The 23,556-nt window shown below is 40.7% G+C and overlaps 1 protein-coding gene across 1 annotated transcript in view; it reads right to left on the bottom strand.

Moving 5' to 3' along the window:
- Nucleotides 1-16,521, bottom strand: part of LYVE1 (lymphatic vessel endothelial hyaluronan receptor 1) — a 29,201-nt gene extending 12,680 nt beyond the window's left edge. Inside the window, exons 1-3 of the mRNA XM_060262066.1 lie at nt 16,193-16,521; nt 8,099-8,273; nt 5,601-5,740 (exon numbers count right to left, since the gene is read on the bottom strand). Of these exons, the coding sequence (XP_060118049.1) occupies nt 5,601-5,740; nt 8,099-8,273; nt 16,193-16,277 (400 nt within the window). The 5' untranslated portion in view covers nt 16,278-16,521. The remainder of the gene's footprint in view (nt 1-5,600; nt 5,741-8,098; nt 8,274-16,192) is intronic.
- Between the last annotated feature and the right edge of the window lie 7,035 nt (nt 16,522-23,556).

Below are 23,556 nucleotides of genomic sequence, written 5' to 3'. Positions count from 1 at the left end.
TGATTACAAAGCAAAATAACATCCAGTGGATGCTAGTTGTTCAAACCAGCAACTGGCACTGTAAAGAAGAGGGGCTGGAATGCCCTATGACAGGAGTGGCAAACGGTAGCTCTCTAGATGTTTTTTTTGCCTACAACTCCCATCAGCCCCAGCCAGCAAAGCCAATGACTGGGGCTGATGGGAGTTGTAGGCAAAAACACCTGGAGAGCTACTGTTGGCCACTCCTGCCTATGACTCAGGGAAGGAGATGTGTGAAACACAGTTATATCCTTCCTTAAGTTTTCAGTTGACAAACTTAATTTGCAAAGTAAACAAATTCAGTAGTACTTTTAGTTATATATCATAGTTAAGATGCAGGCAGTTTCTGCTAGGAGAATAAAAGTATCAAAAGGCTACCTTCCACAGAAAAGAAATATAAGAGCTCCTGGTCACTGGCAGGGAATGGGGGAGTTGGGTTGCCATATCCAGATGAGAAACTTGTGGAGATTTGGGGACATAACCTGGAGAGGAAAGGCACCTCAGCAGGGTATAATGTCATACAGTTCCCCCTCTGAAGCAGCAGTTTTCTCCAGTGTGTAGTCTAAAAATGAGCTGTAATTCCAGGGGATTCCCCAGGTCCCACCTGGAGGCTGGCATCCCTAGGTTCCTACAGTTTTCTGTTGTGCATTTTGCATAGTGTGAAGTGTGCAGTTCAGTGCATAGAATAATTGAACCTTAGAGCTGGAAGGGCCTCCACGGTCACCTAGTCCAACCCCCTACACAATGCAGGAAATTCACGAAGAAGTTAACAGAATCAACATTGCATGCTTTTCTTTCCTACTAAAGTCGGTGTAAAGGGCTTCATTTTTGGCAGAACTTTTATGCCATGCTCTAGACAAGGGGTGGCCAAACTTGTGTAATGTAAGAGCCACATAGAATAGATGTCAGATGTTTGAGAGCAGGAAGGCAGGCAGGCAAATAGCTGAGGGGAGGGAGAGGTGGAAAGAAAGCAACTTTAAATGCATTCTTCAAACCACTGGTTGACTAGGCTTGATTTAAAGAGAGAAATGCCTTCTCCAAGTCAGCTGACAGGGTGGTGTGGGCTTTGACAGCCACACAATATGTGTGAAAGAGCTACATGTGGCTCCTGAGCCACAGTTTAGCCACCCCTGCACTATACTGCTTTTGAATATTTTTCCAAGTAATTCATTTGCATTGTTCTCCACTTCAGTAATTGTAGTCCTAATACATTGTTTTTTAAAGGCTCTTGCTGTCTGATTGAATTTCTTTTCATTTTTTATATTCTGTCCTGAGTCTCAGTGAGGAAGGTGGGCTATAAACGAAGCTGATAACAATACTAATGTTATATGTTGGATAGCCTCTACCTGTGTGTTGTATATAAGAACATAAGAGAAGCCATGTTGGATCAGGCCAACGGCCCATCAAGTCCAACACTCTGTGTCACAAAATGTTATATACACACATGTTATATACACACATACACTGTGGCTAATAGCCACTGATGGACCTGTGCTCCATATTTTTATCTAAACCCCTCTTGAAGGTGGCTATACTTGTGGCCGCCACCACCTCCTGTGGCAGTGAATTCCACATGTTAATCACCCTTTGGGTGAAGAAGTACTTCCTTTTATCCGTTTTAACCTGTCTGCTCAGCAATTTCATCGAATGCCCACGAGTTCTTGTATTGTGAGAAAGGGAGAAAAGTACTTCTTTCTCTACTTTCTCCATTCCATGCATTATCTTGTAAACCTCTATCATGTCACCCCGCAGTCGACGTTTCTCCAAGCTAAAGAGTCCCAAGCGTTTCAACCTTTCTTCATAGGGAAAGTGCTCCAGCCCTTTAATCATTCTAGTTGCCCTTCTCTGCACCTTCTCTAATGCCATAATATCCTTTTTGAGGTGCGGCGACCAGAACTGCACACAGTACTCCAAATGAGACCGCACCATCGATTTATACAGGGGCATTATGATACTGGCTGATTTGTTTTCAATTCCCTTCCTAATAATTCCCAGCATGGCGTTGGCCTTTTTTATTGCAAATATATCTTCTTCTTCTTAAATTAGTTGTGGAGTATATGCAGAAAGTATTCTGTTGGCATTATTTTTTATTGTTAAAGCACAATCTGATGACAGTATAATTTTCAAATTAACACTGCATTTTTGTGGTGGTGAGGGTTTTTTTTGGTCTGTTTTGAAGCTATGAATTATGCTTGGTATGTGTGCTGAGTGAAATGTATCTGCTGGAGTTCCCTATTGCTGCTTAAGTCAAATTCTCTTCTTTTGGCCTGCTTTGTTTTCTGCTGAAATTTGACCTTCTTTAAAAACAAACCAATCCAGAGTTCTTTGGTTAGGTTATTTATTTTGGTACAAGTAAATATGTTTTGCTATATTGTCTATAACTCTCCCCATCAGTAAGATTCTACAGCATCCTTGATGCTTTATGCAATTTCTTTTGTTATTTTTGCACAGGCAGGAGGCCTAAAAGTCTAGAGCAAGGGTGGCCAAACTGAGGCTCAGGAGTCACATGTGGCTCTTTCACACATACTGGGTGTTTTCGCACTCACCTTCAGCCGGCGCCGCGACCCTCTTGACGACGGAGGATCTGTGCTGATTTCCCACACGAAGCGCTGGAGCAACCAGAAGAGCCGCCAATTTCCGGCGCGAAGCCCGCTCAAACGTAAATCGCCAAGAAGCAGGAAAACGCTTGAGCGGGCTTCGCGCCGGAAATTGGCGGCTCTTCTGGTTGCTCCAGCGCTTCGTGTGGGAAATCAGCACAGATCCTCCGTCGTCAAGAGGGTCGCGGCGCCGGCTGAAGGTGAGTGCGAAAACACCCACTGTGTGGCTCCCGAAGCCCCCACTGCTGCCCCATTGGCCAGCTTGGAGAAGGCATTTCTCTCTCTAAATCATTTTTCCAAGCCAGCTGGCAGCTTGGAGAATGCATTTAAAGTTAAAGTTGCTTTCTTCCCACCTCTCCCTCCCTCCTCCCCCATCCAGGGGTCATTTTGTAGAAAAGAAGGTGTGGGAGCTCAATAGCATATCTCATTTGTGTGTGCCCCAGAATCTGTGTGCAGTGGGGAGAGAACTGCCCACTGCATACAGACCCTGGCTGGAGGTTCAGGTGCTGTGCTCCTGTGAGCTCCTACCAAATTCAAGCCCTGCCCCCATCTATTTGCCTACGTGCCTGTTTCAAACAGCTGATGTTCATGTCTTGTGGCTCTCAAACAGCTGATGTTTATTCTATGTGATTCTTAGCATTAAGCAATTTTGACCACCCCTGGCCTAGAGGTAATGTAAAATGGGGAAAAGGTGGGGGTGGGAAGTTATATACAACAGTATGTTTGAAGTTTAGGGGTGGGAAGAAGTTTCTTCAGAGGAAAAGGCAGGTTTGGGAGAGTGCCCAGAAAGTGATGTCAAAGGAAGATGTGGGGTTTTAGTGGAGTGTGCTGGAAGTGACATCATCGAATGAGTGGAAGTGACATCACTTGATCTTTGACCTGGAAGTGACATCACAGAAAATGACATCACAGAAGTCTCCTGGCTCCACCCCAAAAGTCCCCAGATATTTGTTGAGCTGGACTTTGCAACCCTACTTGCTGGCCTTTTGACTGTGGCGGAGGGCAGCCCAGAAGAGTCCCAGGCAAGCGAGGCCAGCCCAAGCAGGTCTCACTTGCCCAGGGCTCTCTCTTCTTGCTTTTGGCTGGGTTGCTTTTGGCTGGCATATGCTAATGAGTTATGCTAATGAGCTCCACCACCTATTTTTTACAAAACAACCCCTGTATTTACATATGACAAGAAAAATTGCTACGTATATTCCAATTTTCCATTTTCTCCCAGAAAAAAAACCCCATAAACAAAAAAGTTCCAATTTTTTCCCATAGCTTTAAATTCCAGAAATTTTACATCTCTAATTATAGCAAATGTAGGAGGAGAGCTCTGGATTGCAAAAGTGATCCCTTATTTTTAAGAGGATGTATATATACCTTATGTAGTTTGAAATAAGTGAAAACATGGTCAAATAATGAAAGGAAATGGCATCTTTACAGTTCTTAATAGGAATCCCTTGTGGAAAGCCTGATGACGCATTTTCCTTTGCCAAAAAGGATGCTGAATGACTTTCCTCATTTGAATCTTTAAACAATGCTATGTACCATAGCTAGACTGCCAACAGTTACATCAGGTTTCAACCAAGTACATTTTATATTGAGGGTGCTGCTGCTAATAGTTCTGATACATTTTAAATGTCTCCCCAGTGCTTTGCTTACATTTATTTTTCAAGCTATTAGAACTGCATAGATCATCAATAGATCTATAATAAATAAAATATCCAGTATGATACAACTTTTTTGTGTAATGTTCACAATTGCTATATTATTTCTTGTCCAGGATCTAGTTGCCTTTTCACAAGATGGCCCTTGCAGGGTAGGATTTCTGATCTCCCAGTACTGAAGCCATTTATTTTGCCATTTATAGACTACAGTTCTACCTCAACAAATATATCTTGTTGTGAGTGGTATTATGCACCATAATTCTGAAAGTTGTGCACAAATTTATTGGAAAGTGACTTTGACAATAGTGGTGATCAGGCCTCAGATTCAGTGGGAGCTCACAGGAGCACAGCTCCTGAACCTTTCTGAGAGTTCCTCCTCCTCCTTCTGAGAGATCCGCCTCCTTGTCCATTGAATAGTATGTGTAGCTGCATAACAATCTCTGGATGAGCTCCACCACCTATTTTGCTACAAAATAACCCCTGGTGGTGGTGAATGATATTCAAACCCATGTCAATGTTATGAGCATTTAAAATGTTTATCTGGTACACTCAATGCACTCAAGTGTTTACTCAGTGCTGTTGTTTTTTAAACAGGTTATTAATAAATGGTATAACTCGTCATTATATTGAGTGTGTTGCTGCCAAGATGGAACACTGCCTATTTAATTTATGCTCCTCTTCAGAAACACTTAGGAATTTACTTGTGTTCTGACATCATGATGTGATGTTTTGCTCCTTCCTCTACCAGTGATAGCAGCTATCACTGATGTTAAGATACTATGAAGCAGTGATGATAGGCTTTTGCCCAACACTGCTCACTGTAGGCTGCACTGCCCTACACTTCCCAACATTCATGAAAATTTCCAACACCAACATGATTTCAGAAAATTACAGACTTTGGACTGTATCAATTTCTGTAAATCCTTTCCTTCTGCTTGGGCACTTGACTCATGACAGTACACCTAACATATGAAAGCCAGATGGGAGTTGTGCCAGTGCCGGTTCCACTTGCATATTGTATGAATCGCATAACTAGGGCAGAACTGAACTCAGCTACCACTGCTGCAAACTTGCATATTGAGAAGTTCTCTTTGAATACCTCTTGAACCACTTTTTCGTGTAGATGCTCCCCATACAAGAGGGTCTGTCATCTGGAAACACCCTTAACTTACTTATTTGTAAGATTTATATGGTTGCCTATTAATGCAGTAAAGTGTGCTTATAACAAAATTATAGCTACTATTTAGCTTTAAAAAGTATTTCTTCCATATCCACTCCAGAAAGGGATTTGATACAAAATATTATTTTATAAATCTACGTCATGCTCACTCACCCGAAGAATTGTAACAGTAGGCATTAGATTTCTTGGTAGGAGAGAGTTTCCATTCGACTACTCCAGTTTTGCCCTGACCACATTTATTGTTGGAAGTTTGCCGGGAAATAACAGTGTATCCTTCTGCTATCCAGCCAAAGCTTTAATGGAAAAAAAATTGAAAAGCATCATTTTCTGATTAAGCATGTGCCCAAGTTAAGTTCTATGGTGTTATGAAATAATGTTATTAAAGCTGATATACACTTGTTAATTGGGGATAATGGATAGACTGTGTTGGCTATGTAAAGACCCATTTCATTATTCAGACCTGAAGCTCATTAGTCAGCCTGTATGTCAGTTTCTTCTAGCCTACAAAGTTGGCATGGAAAACAATTAAATAGAAAATCCCTTTTACACTGCACAGAGCTATAAGGCTTTTCCATGTATTTTTGGTCAGTTTTGACCACATACTGCTTCAGTTTATGCGCTGATTTCCACATGCATTTTTGTGTCTTCAGTTTTCACTTCAGTTTGAGACTCCAAGTGAAGGGTGGGGAATAAATCCAGTCATGAAGAAATATACAGAAGAGATGAAAGGATGACTGATTCATTAAAAAAAAATATTTTGAACAAAAACCTACAGTTTTAGAAAGTGAAGTAAAAGCAACTGGAATAAATTGGAATAAATAAATCACTAGCTGTAGATGGAGTAGACAGGATATCCATAGAGTTATTCTGAGCCACAGAAACAGAGCCCATCGAAATCTTAATAAGTTTGTGTCAACAAATATGGAAAATAAAACAATGGTATATAGACTCAAAATGCTTAATTTACATTCCAATTCCAAAAAAGGAGACATCAAAGACTGAAGCAACTATTAGACAATCACATTAATCTCTCATGTGTATAAGTGATACTCAGAATCTTACAAAAACAGACTGTTACCATGTATGGAGCAAGAAATGCCAGATGTTCAATCTGGATTCAGAAAATGAAGAGGCACTAGAGTTCATATTGCAAATTTACATTGGTTACTTAAACATATGAGAGAGAAAATCAGAAGAAAATCAGCTTGTATTTCATAAATTGTTCAAGATTTTCTGTTCTTTGGCTCCACTATCATCTAAAAGGAAGCTGCAGCCAAGAAATCAGAAGGAGCCTAAGACTGGGAAGGAGCTTGAAAAGATTCTTAAGTGTAGGGATGTGTTACTGGGGACTAAGATCGAGTTAACTCATGTCATACTATTCCCTATTACTATGTATGGATGTGAAAGTTGGAGAATGAAGAAAGCTGACAGGGCTTTTTTTGAGCAGGAACACATAGGAACAGAGTTCCGGCTGGCTTGGCATCAGGGGTGTATGGCCTAATATGCAAATGAGTTCCTGCTGGACTTTTAATACAAAAAGCCCTGTGTGAAACAATGATTATATCAGGGGGTGTGGTCTAATATGTAAATTAGTTCATGCTGGGCTTTGTCTACAAAAAAAGCACTGGCTGACAGGAAGAAAGTTGACTAATTTGAAATGTGTTGGAGAAGAGTTTTACAGATACCATGGATCACCAAAAAGACAAATAAATGGGTTCTAGAGCAAATAAAGCCTGAATTCTCCCTAGAAGTAAAAATGACCAAACTGAAGCTATTGTACTTTGGTCATATCATGAGAACACAGGAGTCACTGGAACAGACAATGATGCTAGGAATCGTTGAACACACACACACACACACAGAGGAATCCCAGCAGGGCTGTTTAAAAAAATATTATGACCCCAATGATGACAGCACTCTCCCTTGTAAAGCCTCATTATTCGAGCCACATGTGGAAGAAAATAAATTAACTCTACAGCTGTAAAAATGTACAGGGGGCAGATGTGTGGAACAACTCTGCCCAAACCAATTTTAGCACTTGTAGATCAACTTCCAAGAAAATCAGGAATAACTCAAGCATGCATAGAAGTTCTTTGATAGTTATTTCATTCACAGAAAGAAAGATGATGTTGTTTGCTCTTGACAGTTTTTTTAATTGCCAGTTTATGAAAAAGAAGAGGAGTAGGAGGAGTTAGTGCTTTTTTTGTAGAAAAAGTCCAGCAGGAGCTCATTTGCATATTAAGCCACACTGTCTGGCCTGGGAGCACATGGCCGCTCCTTTGGGCTCCAGCAGGAAAAAAAGCCCTGGATTTATAACCAACCCTTCAGTTGAAGTTTCAGAGCGGCATACTCAGGGGTGTTGAACTCATTTGTTATGAGGGCCGAATCTGACATAAATGACACCTAAGAGAATAGTTGAGGAAAGATGTCTTCCGCTGAAAGAAAACTTCTCAGAGAAAACAAGTAATTGAATCTAAACCAGAATAGTGGGGATTTTATATAAATGCTTTTTTTTTTTAAATGCTTATTTATTTATGTCTTTATTTACCACACTTGCAAAAAAAAAGCTGCCTGAAGAAATATTCCAATTAAAATACAGAATAAAATAAAATCAGTAAGACAATATGAAATTATGTTGAAACAAGATGTACCTGCAAGTTTCAAAGCCATGCTTTAAAGCATTTTCAACCTGGTATTTATGTGCCAGGACTAGCCCTAGCTGCTTGCATACTTCTTGTGCCTCATAGAAATTAAAAGGTGGTTGATTGAGACGTTTTCCAGTAAAGAGAGCTATTCCACTAATTCTGCAGTCCGTTGTTACAACACCTGCAAATTAAGTAGAAATATGTCAAATTATTACCTACAATTTTTTTTCATCCTTAATATTGTTTATAATATTTCATCCTGTACTTTGCAGCACAGGAACAATTCTCAGGGTGGGACTTCCTTATGCTGAGTCTGGCTCAGTGCTGTTTATGGCTTGGCAAGGTTTCTCCAGGATTACAGCCAGTCATCATGGCCACCTGTGACATCCAAGATGCTTTAACCAGACTCATCTGGGATTAAACTGTATATCCATTGTTCAAAATGTCAATGTTCCACTGAGTTATAACTTCTCTATGAGAGAGAATTAATTGACCTTCCTATGTGGGTCACCAATCAAAAATTATGAATAAAATATATTCTCACAAGGACTATGCTGTGCAAAAATAGCTGGATTCTCATAAACATCTTTAAATCATGGCATTTGGAAAAGGCCATTTCTGGAGAACAATATAAAAGAATAGTCCAAATTCCTATAGTCCAGCTTCCAATTTACATCTCAACAGAGTAATGTATTTAGGTAAACATTTGGTCATATTTCAAAAAGCATCATGTTTGGATGATGTTCTCCATTAGAACTTGTGGTTAAAAATACCCCCATACAAATATGAGTGAAATTTTTTTTTAGGCTAGATATTTTCACGCATGAGGCTTAAAATTAGTCTATGCTCAAAATATTGAACCTATCTTTGATAGAATGCATATATGGATTCTTGACTGAATTCTATATCATATTAGCATTGATCACATGTGGCAGAGTCTAGAACAGGAGCTCAGATGAGCTGTACAGTGTCATGTATGAAAACAGTCTGAGAAAATGCATGCAGCCTCCAAATATGTGCCAATGTTCAGGTCATGGTTTAAGATAAATATAAATAAGAAGGTTCAGTAATGAGGCTTAAAACTATTTACAGATAATGCATAGCTTTTGCTGGGCACATTAAACGATAGCACTTTCAAAGTTAACCCTTGGATGCACAGAATAGTTAACAGGCAAACTTTCATTCTTGTGGTAAAGACTGGTCTTACCTCAACCTAAGAGTCTCCCAATATAAATATGATCTCCTCCCAAAACTACAAGCCATTAGCCAATTTCCCTCAAAAACTGGGACCTGAGATAGCCAGTCTCTTCCCAAAGCACTGACTATGTCAGCCTGCTTTTCCAAAAAAAATCAGGCTTCAAGCCTTACATAGTTTCCTGAGACAGGTGCTCTACCACTTAACACTCTGGAAACACAAACCCTATCTCCACACATTTATTGGTTTTAGACTGCTTACACACAAGGTAAATTCTGAGACAGAAGCCTGCCAGCCTCTCTCTCTGAAGATTCAGACTCTATCTGAACTGAGTTGACAGTGTGACAGCCTTTTCTCCCTAAAACCCCCCTCCAAAATCTGGCTTCCTCAGCCATCCATGAATCCTGATTGGTTGTCATCTGTACAGTACACACGTACTCCAACCAGGCATACAGGAGACTGGTGACTGATAGAAATGGCAGGACTTCTGCCCATCAGTCACATGCCCATCTTTTAATAACTCATTGTCTAAGATGAGACTCAACTCAGGTCTCTTCTGGACTATGGGTAGTACTTTAATTACTAGCATAATATCGGAGGCATTCATAGCCAAGAAATACACAAACCAGATATATATTACTTTAAAACATTTCCTGCAAGGATTTCAGTTACATCAAGCATATATACAAACCAGCATGTTAAACATTCCACATGTACTTAGTAAGGCAACCACCACCACATTTTATGTCCTTTTATGTGAAAATGTCAGTCAAAGTCTTGGAGTATGAGACTCCACCTTAGCAGCTTTATTTTAACCCTTTTGGTATTGTGCAGCCAACAGAAAGGTAAATGGTTCATCCACAGAGTAAATTTCCTGCCTCATAGGTATGGCCAGGCACTCCTTTTCAATGGCAGACAAATCTTATTCCCAATCCCGCAACTTGCAGTTGAGGAGCAAGATGGGTTAAATTTGGCTATCAGGGACATTTTGGCAGAGTACTGCAGCCAAATCCACATTTTAAGCATCAGTGGCCACAGTAAATGGCAGTGAAAAGCTCAGAGCTGTGACCAATAACTCCTTTAGCTTGTTGAAGGCTACCTGACATTCAGGCATCCAGTTCATATCACTGAGCAGAGATTTTCTGGTCAGCTAACGAAGCAGCGATTCCATGGAATCCAGGTATAAACCTTAGATAATACTCCACAAAACCCCCAAAGGATCACACTTGGTATTTAGTGGTGGGGATGGGCCACTCCACAACTGCATCCACTTTATTCATTTCAGGCCTAAGACATAATTTAAGCTCTCTTTTCAACAACTGTGACATCTCCAGTCAAGAACAAACAATAATAGGATTTTTTCAGAAGGTAATAATCATGGTATCCTGGTCCAAGTATCTGGACTGGAATTAGGAGGCGCTGTTCTTCTTATTATTATTATTACTTTAAATTTCTATCCTGCCCTCTCCGCAAGCGGACTCAGGGCGGCTGACAACATTCATATTCACAGTTAAAACCAATAAAACCCAATAAAACATAATTACAATTTAAGATTTTAAAAACATTTTGTGGTGCTGTATCACTACAATATAAGTGAGTTCTTCTTTTCTGACGGTGATCACCTAGTACTCTATATGATGTCAGGTGCCAGTTCTCTTCTGGTTAGATATCAAAGGCCTGTCGGAACAATTCGGTCTTACAGGCCCTGCGGAAAGTGGAAAGATCCCGCAGGGCCCTTATGGCCTCTGGGAGAGCCTTTCACAATTCTGGTGCTGCCACCGAGAAGGCCCTAGTTTGCATCGAACGCAACCTAACCTCCTTTGGTCCAGGGATGGACAATAGATTTTTTGTCCCTGAACGCAGTGCTCTCTGGAGAACATGTGGAGAAAGGTGGTTCTGCAAATAGACAGGCCCCTGACCATAAAGGGCTTTAAAGGTCAATACCAACACCTTGAAATGGACTGGGAACACAATAGGTAGGCAGTGCAACTATTTCAGCACTGGCCGAATGTGTTCCCATCGGGGGAGTCCCATTAACAGCTGTGCTGCAGCGTTCTGCACTAGCTGTAGTTTCCGAGTCAGCGTCAAGGATAGCCCCTTGTAGAGAGCATTACAGTGATCTATTCTTGAGGTGACTGTGGCATGAATCACCATTGCTAAGTCATCATGCTCCAGGAAAGGGGCCAACTGCTGCACCCGCCGAAGATGAAAAAAGGCAGATCTAGTAGTGGCTGCTACCTGGGCCTCCATTGTAAGAGAGGACTCAAGGAGCATACCCAAGCTCTTGACCTTAGGGGCCGGTATTAGTGACACCCCGGCAAGAGCCGGCAGAAGGCTCTCCCCCCCCCCCCCCCGGACCACCCCGGCTCAGTTAGAGAACCTCCGTCTTCGTCGGATTCAGCTTCAGCTGGCTCAGCCTGAGCCAAGATGCTACGGCTTGAAGAGCTAGGTCTAGATTTTCCGGGGTACAGTTGGACTGGCCACCCATCAACAGATAGAACTGGGTGTCATCTGCATATTGTTCTGTGCTGGTTATAGTCTTACCTGGAGGGTAGGTTTCAGAAGGTCATGTTGGGAGACTGTTGTTCAGCCCCTTGGCCTTTGGCCTATGAGCTCCCAAGAGGTTCTTTATTGTCCCCATGCTCTTTAACATTAAACTGCTGGGTAAGGTCATCCAGAGATTTGCGCTGGGTTGTCACTAATATGTGGATGACTCTCAGTTCTACTGTGTACTTCCAGCTGATCGTAGGGAGGCTGTAGAAACTCTGAACCAGTACATGGAGGCAGTTTTGGAGCAGATGTGGGCTGATAAAGTGAAGCTTAATTCTGACAATGTGGAAGTGCTACTGGTGGACAGAACCTGACCCAGGATTTAAGACATCACCCATTCTTGATGGGGTTGCACTCCCCTTGAAGGAACAGGTCCATCATTTGCAACTTACTGCTGGATAGACAGATGGCAGCTGTGGCCAAGAGTCCCTTTTACCAGCTTTGATTGGTTAGCTTTTTCTGGATGGAAAAGATCTGGAAGAAGAGGAGGAGGAGACTGGATTTATACCCTGGCCTTCACTACCCAAAGGAGTCTCAGGGTGGTTTACAATCTCCTTCCCTCCCTCTCCCCACAGCAGATACCCTGTGAAGTAGATGAGGCTAAGAGAGCTCTGAGAGAACTGTGACTGACTCAAGGTCACCCAGCTGGCTGCATGTGGAGGAGTGGGGAATCAAACCTGATTCTCCAGATTAGAGTACGCCACTCTTAACCACTACACCAAACTGGCTCTACACCAAGCACTTGAGCCCGCCGGGGAGGGCAGGATATAAATATGATAAAATAAAAAAATAAAAATAAAAACATGCCCTGGTTACATCTAAATTAAATTATTGCAGTGTTGTCATGCGATATACATGGAGCTGTCCTTGAAAGTTCAAGTGGTGCAGGATGCTGACTGGAGTGAGTTGTAGAGATCATATCACTCCAGTCTTGGCCCACCTACACTGACTTCCAATTTATTTCTGGGTACAATTCAGGGTGCTGGTCTTTATCTTCAAAGCCCTAAATGGTTTAGAACCAACATACCTGAAGAACTGCCTAATCCTTTATGAACTCACCTGACCATTACAGTCCTCCTTAGAGGCCCTGTTTCAGGTGTCCCTGCCTTCTGAGATTAGGGACATGGCAATCCAGGAGAGGTCATTCTTGGTCATGGCACCAAAGCTCTGAAACTTGCTCCCCAGGGAGATTTGTTTGTCCCATTCTGTTACTCTTTTCTGTTGGTAGTGAAGAGTTTTTTTGTTTTATCTGGCATTCCCACAGGGATCCGTCCTTATTAACTAATGTCTTTATGTTTTACATAATATGTATTTTAACTCAGGTTTTTTTATTTTTTAAAGAGTTGTTTTTAAAGGTGTATGTTCGGGGGTTTTTAAAATTAATTATTAGGTAATTTTACCATATATGCTTAAATCAAGGGTGCCAAACTTATGACCCATGGACCACACACAGCCCACCCAGGCTTTTAATCAGGCCCATGGCTCTTCCGTCCCCCTTCTGTCCTCACCCTTTGGAGCTCCCAGATCCCTATGCCTTTTCTTTGCTGGCTTCAGCAGGAAGCTCTTCTGGGCTTTCAAAGCTGCAAAGAAAATGCAGAATGGATTTTCCATTAAGGTCTCTGTGCCCAGATAGCCTACTCTGGCAGTAATCTATCTGGGCCCAGGACCTAATAGAAAATCCATTCCACATTTTCCTTGCAACTTTGTCTGTGGTGCAATGTATTTCAATGGAGTGGAGCTGAAGTAGCTTCACTTTCCAGCATTTGTATGGCCAGTTGAAGCTGTTGCTTCCTGGAGTTATCACCTTGCAAATAAAGGTTTGATGCTTTGAGCCAGATTGTCTCTGCTGTATGGACCTGAGAACTAGTGCCTAGTGTGTACTCTAACCTGGGATCCCATAGCCAAAGAGGGATATTACACTGGAGAGCCATTGCCAATCTGAGTAGACCCAGGGCGGGGGGAGAAGCTTGCAGTGCCTTGCCTTTTAACATTTTCCTAGGATCAGAGCATTTTACTTTTTAAGTTTCTGATGTGATCCTTGCACTTTTTCTTGATGTTTTATGCTTAAAATTGCATTGCCAAATCCCAGTATTCCCCCCACCTTTCCATTTTAAACAAAATATCTCAAGCATGTTTGTATTGTAAGCAACACATTTTTTAAAATTGTATTTGTCTGTATCTTTTATGAAGTTTATATCTCTCGTTACCTGGCATTACAAGTTATGACATACATGGCCCAGCCCCACAAAGTCCCATTTATATCAGATGCGGGCCTCATAACAAATGAGTTCGACACCCCTGCTTTAAATTGTTAGTCACTTTGGCAGCCTTCGTAAGGGCAGAAAGATGGGATTTAAATTTTGTAAATAAAGAAATTATCAGGGAGAGCTATCTTTTCAGTACTTCCAGATAATGTGCAATAAAATATTAAGAACTGACTATATAAAGAGGGAAGGGAGGAAAGGATTAAGGTGGACCATCTTTGCCAGCTGTATAACATTGTTTATGAGGATTGTTTTTCACTTTCCCACTTCCCACATTATATAATGCCTGAGTCAAAGGGCTACAACCAAAAGGACCATGGTCTTTTGGCTCTTAACCTGTGGCTTGTAGACTATGTCTTTGAATAAGCTAGCCAATGATTCCAAGACCCAGCCCAAGCTGGATTTATTGTTTGGTTTGTTTTCTTTTTACTGGATTATTTACATACTTTTAAAAAATTGTAAGTCAGTTTGGGTCCATTTGGAGAGAAAAGTGGAATACAATTATTTAAATTAAACAAATACTTAAAAGCCTTTTAAAATTGCAAAGGACATTTTGGAGTATGTTTTATTATCAGAACAAATTGGAGGAAGAGATCTGTTATTGCTCTTTTAGAGGTGGGAATCTAAGATTAATAACGAACCTCTCAACAACTTGATGGCATGTTGATTGCAACTTGATGGCATGTTTGTATGTATGTATGGAATGTATGTATGGGTCTATGAAATGTTGCAGAAGCATTAGGTTATAGCACAGGTGGCCAAACTGCGGCTCGGGAGCCACATGTGGCTCTTTCACACATATTGTGTGGCTCTCAAAGCCCCACCACCCTGTTGGCCAGCTTGGAGAAGGCATTTCTCTCTTAAACCACTTCTCCAAGCCAAGCCAGTCAGCAGTGTGGAGAATGCATTTAAAGCTGATTTCTTTCCACTTCTCCTTCCCCCATCTATCTGCCTTCCTGCCTTCTTTCCTGCCTGCTCTCAAATCTTATCTGATGGTCATGTCTCATGGCTCTCAAACACCTGACATTTATTCTATGTGGTTCTTACATTAAACAAGTTTGGCTACCCTTGGGTTATAGTAACTTCCGCCCTGAGCCTGCTTAGCCGCCCTGAGCCTGCTTCGGCGGGGAGGGCGGGATATAAATAAAACTACTTCTTCTTCTTCTTCTTCTTCTTCTTCTTCTTCTTCTTCTTATTATTATTATTATTATTATTATTATTATTATTATTATTATTATTATTATTATTATTATTATTATTATTATTATTATTATTATTTTAAATTATTTAACTGTTTAATTGTTGGATTTTCTTGGTTTTATTATCTTATTATGTTGTCATCTGCCCTGAGCCCATTTGTGGGGTAGGGTGGGATATAAGTTAACCAAACAAATAAAAATAAATAAATTATGAATATCTATTTTGGTAGAATAAAACTACAATTTTGGTGTACTACGCAGCATACTTTGTCAAGATGCATAGTTATCCCTATGTAGCAACTATGTATATTAATATATAAAGAACAAATTGTGAACAACAGGGTCAAAACTGAAATATTTATAGTGAGTGTTCACAATAGCATTCATCTTTCCAGCTATGCTAATTTAAAACCTGTAGTGTGAAAGAAACCCATAGCCCTAAAGTCTGAATTAAACAGCCTCTTATTTGGTCATAAATTTTAGTATGTTATGTACTCCTGAGCTGCCTGTAGAGTGCCACCCGGAGTTAAACAATGTTAAACACATGCAGAAATTCTGGAAAAACACACAGGTCTAAAAATCAATATTTTGGATCCCAATTGGGGAGAGAAGTACTGGAACTCTACAGGGCAGTTCAAGAGTACATAACATTCTAGAATGTATCAATAATAATAAAATATATTTACAGTGAAATATATTTACAGTGGAATTCTAACACAAGGTACACCTTTCCAAACACAGTGGCTGCAACATGCAATTCTGATTTTAAAGTAAGGCACTGTAGATGATTTTATCCTATTAAGGAACAAGGTCATCTACAGTGTTTTACCTTAATCAGACCTACACATTCTAATTAATCAGATTAATTAAAAACCAACAACCCATCACATACCTACTGAATCAGGAGCAAGCTGTGTCATGGCCCTTAGAATCCAAATTGAAATGAAAAAGATGGAAAGTCCTGAAAGAGATGACATGGCCAACACCGCTGTAAGCAGAGACTCAGGCCAGGTTGTTTCTCAGCCTATAGAACAATGGGATGCTAATCCACACCTTGTGAGCTTTGAGTGAGGTCTTTCCTTGAAAGCTGTTGAAGAGACACTGTGCAGTTTCACAGGAACAGCAGCATCAACATTGCTTAGTTCATAAGCCATTCTTTGGCCAAGGTCACTGACTGGAAACACATGATGCCCCCAAAGTCATCAGAGGCAGTGTGGAAAATACAACTAGTGCTGACTCAGAAAACACCCTTCTGAGGAAGTGAGATAACACAATGTTATATTGCTAGTCCTATAAACAGCGGGAAGATTTCTCCCATACCCCTGGGGTGCTCATTCTATGACAGTTCCTGTTTAGTAAAATGTGATTCACTCATCATTCATGCAACCTATTCGATTGTAAACTAGAAAAGAATTACTTGCTTTTCATGTAAAGCAAAGCAGAAATTGGGATTTATTTTAGGGTTTTTTTGCTTTTCATTCTTAGTTGTTTTATTAATTGGATGCATTGATGAAAGATGTAATGAATATCAACATTTGAATCAGAAAAGTTTCCCCCTTCAGATTTTTTCCCCATTTCCCTTGTTACAAAACAATCAGAGGCTGAGAAAAGCCTTACCAAGTTTTGCACCTGTGATTAAAAAAAAAAATCCACACCTCTCTGCTTTGGGGTGCATAATCATTGCACTTGGAAGCTATCATATTTTTAAAGAAATTTCATTACTGTATAGATGGGCTCATTTGGAATGTTTCCAAATAAGAATTCAACTTTTTCTTTGCAAGTATTGCACAGCAGAAAGAAAGGAAGTATTTCTGAATTTTCACATACTCCATTTCACCATGTTGCTTTGGAGTCAACATGCTACAACTTAGGATCCTGGCTGACAAAATTCTCACTGGAAATAAATATCACTACCTAGAAGTGTACTCACTACAGTTGCATCAGAATGTGGAAAGAATGCCATCATGATTTTTGTCCTGAAAGCCTAGTGGTCCATGAACTACAAAATTTAAGAGCCACTGATAACGGCAATTTGGCTTCTCTGTAAAAGATGGCGTTTCCTTTAAGAACAAAGTGCCCATAGAAGGTCGCAGTTATTGCATTGCATAAATAAATCATATGAGAGCAACACAGAGGACTCTAAAACAATCCTTTTTTATTTTCAAAACTCAAGTAAGTGATGCTATACAATACTAGCACACCTGTGCAGAGTTTTACAGTCTTAACAAATTTAAATAGGATACACAAAATGGTGCCCCTTTGACTTCTTCCTATTTGAAAATATCAGTGTTGTGCATGAGAAACAAAGTGTCTTTAAAAGCCAAATAATTTAAATATTGCACTTGAAAGAGAGAAACAAACCCTAATATTGAAATGCTTTTAGCCATGATTCCTTTGATTCTTTTGACATTACAAAGACACCGCACTGATGCTACAAGACTGTGCAATCTTATCTTTGTCTCAGAAGTATGATTACAGATTTTGCAACAGCAAATCTTTTCTCCATGAATCAAGTTAACTTACCCTAAGCAATTAAACTTGGATCAATATAATTGTTTCACATAATTCAGTCAGACAAAGGCAGGAAATACGTTAAAAGGTGTTACCCGTTAAACTGGAGGTGGCATCATCCTTAACATGGGAGACTTTTCAAAGAAGTGCCCTTTATGAGCTCCCTTTTAGCCCTGTCCATATGTTATGAATTGCTTGCTACCACCGGCTTTGACCACAATGGCACTGATCTTTACCATGGTTAACACTAACCAGTGTTTGCTATGAAACTGAAAACAGGGTTTGAAGCCAATTTTAAAATTCTAAAACAAACACTGATAAGTGGTAACTTAGATAATTCAAGTGATAAACCATCACTGTAATAAAGGTCAGCAAGAAAACAACTTGGGAATTCACCCTGGGAAGGAATCTGAGGACCTTGTCAGGAGCAATAGTGTTCAGGAGCATTATATGTGCATATTCTGTCTGTGAAAGAAAACAGCAGGAATGATTAATCTCAGGGTTTATTTTGAAAAGCTTGTTGCATACTAGGGATGGGCACGAACCAATAAATGAATTCGTGCTTTGTTTTGAACCAATTTGTGGAATTGTCATGCCAATCAAAAAATGCAACATATTGCCCCCCATGTATTGTTTTGTTTTTGCAGTTTGTTTGCAAGGCTGCCTGCCACCGATTCAACCAATTCCTAGGCAACGCTGGGGGTGGACTTCTGGGAACCCTAGAAACACCTATAGAACTTGTCCATAGCTTGATAGACAGCTCTAGGAGCCAGCAGTAGAGCCTTCATTGTGGTCTATGGGAACCGACACCCTTACTCAGCTGCTTTCATTTTGTGACACAAAGAGAGGGGTTAGATCATTTTCACAGAAGTGAAATTCCCCACATTTACATTTTCAAAACTGTGTATTATGTGAAATTTTCCACAGTAGATTTTTTCTCACCAGGCACAAACCTGAAGTTTTCTCCTTACCTCACATTTTTGCAATTCCCAGTTTTAGCAAGTTCCAAAAATGCAGGGTAAGAAGAAAACTTTGGATTTGCACCTGGTGAGGAAAAATCTGCTGTGAAAAATTTCACATTAACATGTGGTTTTAAAAAATTTAAAGTGGGGAATTTCACTACTGAGGAAATGGTCTTAGTTGTCCTGAGTGAGGTGAAGCTGAGCTTTCCTGAGGGCTACCTGCTTTGGGGGGCTGTAACTCAGACATTCCAAATCCAGTCTTTGCCAGACTTGGAGGGCAGGTGAAGGAGAGCCTACTGAAGACATCAAGTGAGTTTGGTGTCTCTAACTTGAAAGGGGGCTGAACCCTCCTGAACCCAAAGAAACATAAAACAGTTCAGGATATCAAATGAACCATGAACCAACACAGCTCATCAGTTTGGGCTGTCAAACCACAAACCAAGATAACCACCATTTCTCCAGTTCATGCCCATCTCTATTGCATACAGTTTTCCATATCTAAGAGGAGCTGGTTTTCTAGATTTCCAATATCATTTAACTTTCTACTTAGAGTTTATGCAAATTCATTATTAGTAATGATTTACTGGCAAGTGTGCTTCATCATTCATGCATGAAAAATCTGAATTAAATAACATAGCTGTCCTTTTTGGTCAGGTCATTTAATTCACCAGCCAACAGAAACCTCTTCTCTCACCTCTTCCAGTTTGAAAGCAAAATGGCACACATTCTCATTAGCCTCATTAAACTTTCTTAGGCCCTTTCCACACTTACAATTTACTGCAGAGTATCTGAGCAGTCAAGCCTTTAAATTTGACTTTGGATTTCTGTGCCTGCCACCTGCACCAGTCTTACATCATTTTGAGTATTTATATTGCTGCTGCTACAATTTAAAAATGGCACTTTTAAAAATTGGTGTAGGCTGTCAGTTGTGACATGTGGGGTGGTGGCAGTGTCCAACTGCACAGTAGTGTCCACCAACCAAAAGCTCCATGTGAGCAGTGGGAGAGGGCAGCACAACCTGCAATGAGCTGGATGCCTGGGTTGTGAATAGTGTTTAATTTTTTTTTTAAGCTTCCGCTTTTGTATCCCCTACCCCTTAGTTGCTGCTGGGGCATGGGGATTCTGTCTGAGTGGTTGTTGTTGTTGCAGCTGCAACCAAAACTCACATTTTTTCCTTAATTGGGGTGGGAACATCACTGGTGCTAGATCCCCCCATTTGGCACTTTAGACCCATGGATCCTTGACTTCCTTGACTCTGGAGACCCACCTCCCTTGGCTTAACATCAGCAGCCACCCTGATCTTGGTCTCTTGACTTTCCACTCCCCCCCCCCCAATGCTAGACCTCTCCTCCTTTGGCACTGTAGACCCATAGATTCTTGACTTCCTTGCCTCTGAGAACCCCCCTCTTGGTTTATCATCACCAGCTGTCCTTGCTGAGTCAGTCCCTGGTCTTAGTTTCCTGACCTTCCACCCCCTCTCTGCCACTAGATCCTCCCCCACTTGCATTGACTGTCAGAGAACATATTTTCCCTTTGTGCTGGTTTTAGTGTGTGTGGGAGAGGGAGTTCAAGAGAATGCACAAATTGGGGGGGGGGGGGTGGATGTCACTTTTTACCAAGCTCTTGGATGGTTCAAAGAAGCCTGTCTGCCATGAGGAGGAGAGAAAAAAAACCAGCTCCTCTCCTTAAGTGCAACCAAACTTTAGTGATCAACATATATCACTGGACTAAAAGAGCTTGTTTAAAAAATGAAATTAAAAAGATGGGAAACTCTTGCAATACTGGAGCAGCATTAAGGAGGAAGGTGGAAGGTGCAGAGTGGGAGGAACACCAAAGCTCAAACTTGGCAGTGGGGCTGACAAAAAAGGGGCAGGAACAGGGGTGGGTAATGGGCAGGGGTTGAAGGATCCTGGGGAAAGCATATGCTACTGAATTACCTTTGGCTTGGAAGCAAGGTGAGTGAAAAGTCTGCCACAAAATCACTTTCAGAAAAGCCAGTGATACAGTGGAAAGAAAGTGAACTGTAAGCTGAAGGGTGAAAAGCAATGCAGAATGACAAAAAACAAAACCATCCTGGTGGACATGAAAGGTGAAAGTGGGAGGAAATGTAGAACAAAATTTAAAGGTGATGGACATACATGGAGGAAGCGAGGGAAACAATGGGTGGACAAAGGGCCTTAATGTTGCTGTTTTATTCTTCTATGTCCTTTTAAAGTCATATCCAAATCGTGAAAGAATATAGAAAAAGTTGTATTTTGCATCAGTGCTAGTGATCTCACCTAACTGATCAACTTTTGGGTATCCTTTCCATGGGAATTTTGAACAGCTGCTTGAACAGTAATTGAACCACACAAATCTAGTTCCCAAACCTCTTGTAATTAAGATGGGGGCGGTGGGGGATGCAGCTTATCTGTCAACTCTTTCCAAGTTAACTTTACACTGGATGCTGCCTCATCTGTTTCCATTGGGAAAAAAGAATCCAACTCCAATTTTGTCAGTTTGCCATGATATTTCTTGACCACATAGCAACTTAACATACATACAAGCAGAAGCATCTACAAAGTTTTCCTTTAGATGACACACTGCATGCAAGTTGGGTTGGAAAACCCCAACTCAATGAGAGTTTAAAGTCTGACCACATTTACCTTCAAAATAATGTGCATGTGGAGGAAGTGGGCTCCTGAACACACACAGGGTCAGGAGGAGCTTTCTTCTCTTCCTTCCACCCCATGCACTTTTGCGAGCAGAGGAGTGTCAAGCAAAGAGGGCTGAGCTATTTTTCTTACTGCTGATTCTCCAGGCATTAAGACAAACATCTCCCCCCCTTCGCAACCCTCTTCTGGTCACCACAGGGTTTAAGGTGGAAGGGAAAGAACACTGGAGTGTCTCCTATGCCACATTTGTGCTTGAGAGCCCATTTCCCCCCACACACATTGTTTTGAGTGCAGTAAGTCACATGTTAAATAAAAATTAGGCTGGGGTCAATGTTCCCTCTAAGCTGCAGAGTCTTGTGAGCAAAAATTCTACTTTGTGAGCTACTGGCATTAAAGTTGTGAGCTACTGCATAAATTAGTTTATTCTGAGGCCGTACTTCCTGAGCAAAGACAAACATTTGTGAGCCAGCGGCTAAAAAACTGTGAGCTGGCTCACACTAGCAGCTTAGAGGGAACACTGGTTGGGGTTACCCAATTTGTGTTGAATGCTTTGTCTAATCAGGCCCAAAAGTTCCAGTAAAGGATAAATTCTAACTTTCCAATGAATGTTAGATGAAGCTAGTGCAACACTGTACAATTGCAAATGTCATGCAAGATAATTTCTCCATCAGAACATTTATTATTCTGTTGTAGCAAAATTAAACAGGAGCAAGAGCTCCTCGATTATTTTAACTGATTACCCTTTGATTTGTTCTTTTACACTCGCCTGCCTTTACAGCTTCTCCCCAGTCTCCCTACTTCTTCTCTGTTTTGGACTCATTTCATTTAACTTTAGCTGCTTTGGAAGGACACTATGCATCTTATGAAGTCTGCTTTGAGTTATGAAAGCTTATACTGATATAAATCCTGTTAGTCTTTAAAGTACTATAACTAGACTTTTGTTTAATGTAGTGAATGGGTAAGAGTACTATGGTTTTTGCTAGTTTGCTGAAAGGAGCCCAAAGGGACTGTGGTCACAGCTCGCAGCATTCCTTTTACCTCAATCCTGAGCAGGAAGCAAATTCTGTTGATTTCTGTAGGACTGGTTTCCAAGTGTGAAAGTACAAATTTACCATTTTATCTTATCTATCAGAATCATTCTACACCTGCTAGGAAGCAGTCCTTATATCCTCATTAAGGAGCAGCAGAGGATATACTGCTTGATACTCCCTTCTAACAGGTCCAGATGCTTAATTTAGTTCCAAAAATCATAGTTAATATAAATATCTGCAGAATATAAAATAAAGATACCAAACAAATATATGATACCTATTTTAGGGGCACAGCTAAACATTTTCTCAGACAATGACAATGTAGGTGGAGGCATTCACCCAGTTCAGGCCCAATTCTCTTGTGCAAAGCTCACAATCCCTTGTGGCTCCTCCATCCCTCAAACTGCCTTACTTCTAGTTCAGGGCCAAGCTATGGGGGGAAAAAACTAAACACAATCAAGGCACTGAAAGTGACAGGTTCAAGGAAGTAACAATGAGTTATGCTGTTATCTAATATCTAACATACAACATGGTACTTTGAAGTATGTACTCTGGGTTATTACCAACACCCCATTCAATGGAATCACAGGGAAAGTCTTCCAGAAACAGGCCCTTTGTACGTATGGTAAGATGCATGTGATGAGGTGTGCACATGATTTTTAAGATTGTTCTCTAACAGATGTAGGACAAGTTTGAGCAGATGTACCCACAGTCTGCAATCATGTTACAGTGTACACATGTGGTGATGGAAAGCATCCAGGTTGCTCTATCACTGATATAGAAAGGCCTGTTCAGTAACTGCTTGGTCTTCCCCTTAGATAGGATTTTATGTTCTGCTCACTCCCTAGGGTTGTGAAATCAAATAGAACTCTAAGCTACTGCATCAGAAGGGCTTAAAAATTTAAGAGTCCAATGCCAACATTTAAATAGCAGAAATAATTAATGATGAAGAAGGCTATGGATGGCTTTATTCAGCAGCACTAAAATTTGTGTTCTACCTATTAACTTCAAGTGTAATGCCCCATTTTTGGTTAAATCCTATCTTCATGTTTTAATGTTGCTATGTTGATATTCAGGCACAACAAATCAGATTACAGA

This window comes from Heteronotia binoei, chromosome 21 (genome assembly GCF_032191835.1).
Source record: "Heteronotia binoei isolate CCM8104 ecotype False Entrance Well chromosome 21, APGP_CSIRO_Hbin_v1, whole genome shotgun sequence".
NCBI classification, from domain to species: Eukaryota; Metazoa; Chordata; class Lepidosauria; order Squamata; family Gekkonidae; genus Heteronotia; species Heteronotia binoei.
This window is presented reverse-complemented; position numbering and strand designations above follow the sequence as displayed.